The 5,000-nt window shown below is 44.5% G+C and overlaps 1 protein-coding gene across 2 annotated transcripts in view; it reads right to left on the bottom strand.

Moving 5' to 3' along the window:
- Positions 1-5,000, bottom strand: part of tmtc1 (transmembrane O-mannosyltransferase targeting cadherins 1) — an 85,800-nt gene that overhangs the window by 32,432 nt on the left and 48,368 nt on the right. For both annotated transcript variants that reach the window (XM_080850926.1, XM_080850927.1), the window contains exon 7: positions 806-995. In XM_080850926.1, coding sequence (XP_080707052.1) covers positions 806-995 — 190 coding nt within the window. The remainder of the gene's footprint in view (positions 1-805; positions 996-5,000) is intronic.

Raw genomic sequence — 5,000 nt, 5'->3', positions numbered from 1 at the left:
AATCACCATGGTGACAGATAGCTCTAACAGGTCTGAGGAGGGTTTATTTGTAGTGAAAATTAATCCTCACTTCATTTTTCACACCTACACCTCCTAAGAGGAAAACACTGATCCTCCCGATGAGGCAATATCACATGAGTGGGAAAGAGAAGTACTAAACAATGAGAGGGTAGTGGATTTACACCTCCAAAGTGATTTCCCACAGAGGTGCAGAACCATTTGAGGAACTAAAAGCAGTTCTGAGCTAGAATTATGCATTTCCCAAAGGAATTGAGATTTTCTCTTCGAGACAAGAAATCTTGATATATTTTCCCACAACCCTTAGCTTTATATAAATGAAGTGACAGTAGAACAGGGATTTCAACATCCGCAGGTTTGTTTCTTTGGGTTACATCAGTTACTGCTGTCTCTTTTATGCTGTTTGTTTAAATTCTGTTTCATGTTTGAATGTACAACTTATATTATTCTGCAGCATTCAATGATTTACACAAGAGAGGACTTGAAGTCTTTCTGCGCTTGAAGCAGAGAAATTACTGCAATTATTTTCTAGAACAGAAATGTGTGATTGTGTGTGCATGTCTGTGTGTGTTTTTGGGTGATTGTGTGTGTATCTTTGTGTGTGTTTTATGTTATTGATTGTGTGTGTGTTTGTGTGCGATTGGCTGTGTATGTTTGTGTGCGTGTGTTTGTGATTGGTTGTGTGTGTATGTTTGTGCTTGGTTGTGTGTGTGTGTTTGTTTGTGTGTGTGTGTTTGTGTGTGATAGGCTGTGGGTGTTTGTATGTTTGTCTAAGTGCTTTACTCACTTGTAGTGATAAGAGGCAGTGCAGGCACAGAGCCAGCAAGCCCAGGGACAGCAGCACAGAGGCAGCGTTGCGCGTGTCCCACGCCGACTCCACCAGCGGGATGCTGCCCACCTGCCAATCATAGCAAAGCACTATGGGAGCCAGGAGAAGCCATGCGTTGAAGGCCAGGAGGTAACAGTAGGTCAGAAACCTGAGGAGCAAACACACATTCAGATCCATTAGTCTACACACACACACACAACACTTTGATGGAGCCTTGTAAAAACCTGACAAAAATTAATTTATGAAGTTTTCCACACAAATGAAGATTGTTCTTTTAATTCCCTTTTCTCCACTTTTACCCCAGTGAGGCATGGAGTTCTTGAACAGGATTCCTGTGTTACTCAACACTCCTTGTGCTGCAGTAAGTGGATTACAATGTGTTAATTGAGCGGGCATAAAGTGCACAAAGATGCTTAAAAACAAGTCTATGTGTGAGTGTGAGTGTGTGTTGAGTGTGTGTGTGTCCCTTGGTGCAGACCAGATGAGCAAACAAGAACATTCTTCATGCAAATAAAGTCAACAGACACGTCGAGGATAACAGCGCAGCCAAACCTGCCAAGAGATAATCCTGAAGGACATTTCATTACATCCCCTCTCTATTGTCAGCATCAGTACACACACACACACACACACACACACACACACACACACACACACACTTACACTCTCCCTCTCACACACACACACACACACTCACTCACTTACACTCTCTCTCACTCACACACACACACACACACACACACACACACTCACATTCACACCTGCCTCTGTTTACCAATTTTCCATGCATTACCAGCACCTCATCGCCCTGTCCAGGGGAGAGAGACTTACTTTGTATTCACACTGGGGACAGACACAGGTGACACACACAGGTGACACACACACACACACACACACACACACACACACACACACACGCCTGGGATGGGGAGAGAGAGTCTTACTCTGTATTCTCACTGGGACGGACACAGGTGAGACATTGATTTTCCCCCAGATGAAACACTGATAGCGGGGGAACATATGTGGAGAGCTGTATTGATCTGCACAAACGCAGCTCCATTAAAATGTGATTTTGAGCTGAACAGAATACATATAATAGGCAACAATTTGATTAAACCAATACAAAACACTTTGAAAAGGTAATACCAAGTTCCATATTGGAAAAAAATGATGTTATATTAATGTTTATCTTAGACCCAGGACTACAGCATTTAGATATTTGCACATATGCATTTACATGCTTACCTGTACCTGCACACAAACACACACACACACACACACACATTACACACACACACACACACTCATGTACACAAACAAGCAAGCAAGCATCTTTACTTATAATTCCAGCCAAAGAGCTTGATTATTCCATTTCTCTAAAGCTGCTGAAATTGAACATTTTATAAAATGCTTAAGCAAAACTTCACATCCATTTTCGAAAGTATATACTCTGCTCTCTATACCCAACCAGAGACATTGCAAGTAGGCAGCCAGACAGGCACGTGCAGAGGTGGGGGCTAAGGGGGCTTGAGCACCTGCTCCTTTTGCCCTTGATGCCCAAAGTGCCCTTTTGTCAGAGTGTTTTTTTATTATTATTATTTTTATTATTATTTTTTTTTATTTGTGTATGAAAAGTCCGTCTGTGCGGCCCAAAATAATAATACATTTAACAAAATGATAATAATTTAGAGCTACCTTGGTCGGTCACATGATCCACAACGTGCCCTCACTCTGCCCTGACGTGCCCTGCTGACCGACGCCTCGGATAAGTTTCTCTGGAGCTCCCGTTTTCTAGGTAAGCCGAGTAGCCTTGTGATGCCGAATGTGCCATGATGACTCGGGAATAACTCGGTGTAAAGTTTACTATAGGGGCTTATATGCCTCTCTCTTGTACGTCGCTTTAAACAAAAGCGTCTGCTAAATGACTGCATGCAAATATGAGCCAAAATAGTTGATTAACTCCCGTAAATAAACGTGTCACTGTATGAAGTTTGTATCGTTTAATATAGAGCGTGGTCTTTAAATCTGAGAGCATTTTCGTTCATTTCACGTCATGATTTTGTATTCGTTGGTGAATTTGGTAACGTTATTTCATATCAATCAGAGAGAGAGAGAGAGGGCCAGATAGCGAGAGCGAGCAGAAGTCTTTGAGCAGAAGAAACAAGAGGACGAGTGCGAGAACTTAAACTGAAACACAGGGAATTTCTGATAGCAACAGTGTATTTGAGTGCGACAACTTAAACTGAAACACGGCATTTCTGCAAGCAACAGTGTATTTGAGTGCAGACAATCCGTTTTGAGCAGGATCTCCCCCCCCCCCCCCCCCCCCCCTCTCTCCATCCGTCTCACTCCCTCTCTCACTCTCTCCATCTCTCACTCCCTCCCTCTCTCTCTCCATCCATCTCACTCATTGAAAATTGTATGTTGAAATGGACCCACATTGACTATTAACATTGCACCCTTTTGACAACTTTCATACTCACAGTGAAACACAGCTGTCTACAGTACTTGCTGCCTGTAAAATTATAGTTTAAAGGCCTTGTTCCCATATAGTTCCCCTGCTCATTTAAAACCTAATGAGTATGTATGCACCTGTTTGTGAAATGGATGTATGTGTGTGTGTGTGTGTGTGTGTGTGTGTGTGTGTGTGTGTGTGTGTGTGTGTGTGTGTGTGTGTGTGTGTGTTGGCAGCTGTGGAGACACTGTAATGTGTCTGGGGGTATAAACCAACCCCTTGTGCCAACACTGTCCTATAGTGTGAAATGAACTCAGCGTCACACTGGTGGAAATGACCGTCACACCAGTGGACATAGCCTATAGAAAAGGCCTAGATAAATACATTTTTACAAATCCGTGCTACATGTGCCCCCTTTTTAACTTTGAGCACCTGCCCCTCCAAAGGTCTCTGCACGGCCCTGCAGCCAGACATCCCCTGCCTGCCAATGATCCTGCATGGACCCATGAGGCGAGGGGGAGGACTCCAACAGAGGTCAAGTCTTGAGGAAGCGAGAAATACTAACATCGCTAACAGAAGCGCTAAGCACAGTGACAACTACATGTCAGCCCCCGGTGAACCGCTAACATCGCTAACAGAAGCGCTAAGCACAGTGACAACTACATGTCAGCCCCCGGTGAACCGCTAACATCGCTAACAGAAGCTCTAAGCACAGTGACAACTACATGTCAGCCCCCGGTGAACCGCTAACACCGCTAACAGAAGCGCTAAGCACAGTGACAACTAAATGTCAGCCCCCAGCAGTGGTGTAGTCCAGGGTATACGCAGGTAAACAGAGTATACCCACTTATTTTTCAGTCAGCATTGCATATACCCCTTCTCAAAACAGGGTGCTTATCCTGTGCTGTATAGGCTGCTTAAAAAAATTAAGAGTATACCCACTTCTCCAGGGACCACTGGCCCCCAGTGAACCGCTAACATCGCTAAAAGAAGCTCTAAGCCAGTGACCACTACATGTTCAAAACCAGAGTAGGCTAAATTAACAAATATGGCCTAGGAAAAGTGATATGCGTGATAGCCCGGTGAGCGTCTCCGCTCCGCTGGGCAAACTAAATGCTGTGTGTGTTTTGTGCCACTTGAAATATTTCTAAATTATGCCAGGGGGACTATTTTTCCGAATATTAAGATTTCAGAATATCGAGCTTTCGGAACACTGGGCCGTCCCCCAACTACATGTCAGCCCCCAGTGAAACACTAACACCGCTTATAGAAGCGCTAAGCACAGTGACAACTACATGTCAGCCACCAGTGAACCGCTAACACCGCTAACAGAAGCTCTAAGCACAGTGACAACTACATGTCAGCCCGCAGTGACAGAGCATAGCTTGTCATTAGCATGACAGTGTAGCGCCATCTGACATGACCTGCTGAATCGCTCTGTTTCATGGGATTCACAGTATCCTTGAGTACGTTTGTGAGACTATAGTGAGCGCTTTGCATAAGAACAGTATATGTAAGTGTCTGTAATTTCACAGTGTCGGGCTGCGGATGTCTTCATGTCTCAGTGCCCTGTCTACGGTGAGCTGGAGGAGCTACTCAGTGTGCAACACGGCACACTCACGCACTCACACACGCACGCACTCGCACCGCCTTGACTGGATGAGATTGGACAAGACTGGACAAGACTGCAAATTCAAT

Source organism: Sprattus sprattus (assembly GCF_963457725.1).
Source record: "Sprattus sprattus genome assembly, chromosome: 14".
In the NCBI taxonomy this organism is placed as follows: domain Eukaryota; kingdom Metazoa; phylum Chordata; class Actinopteri; order Clupeiformes; family Clupeidae; genus Sprattus; species Sprattus sprattus.
The sequence above is the reverse complement of the archived record's forward strand: the minus strand, read 5'-3'. Positions and strand labels throughout refer to the sequence as shown.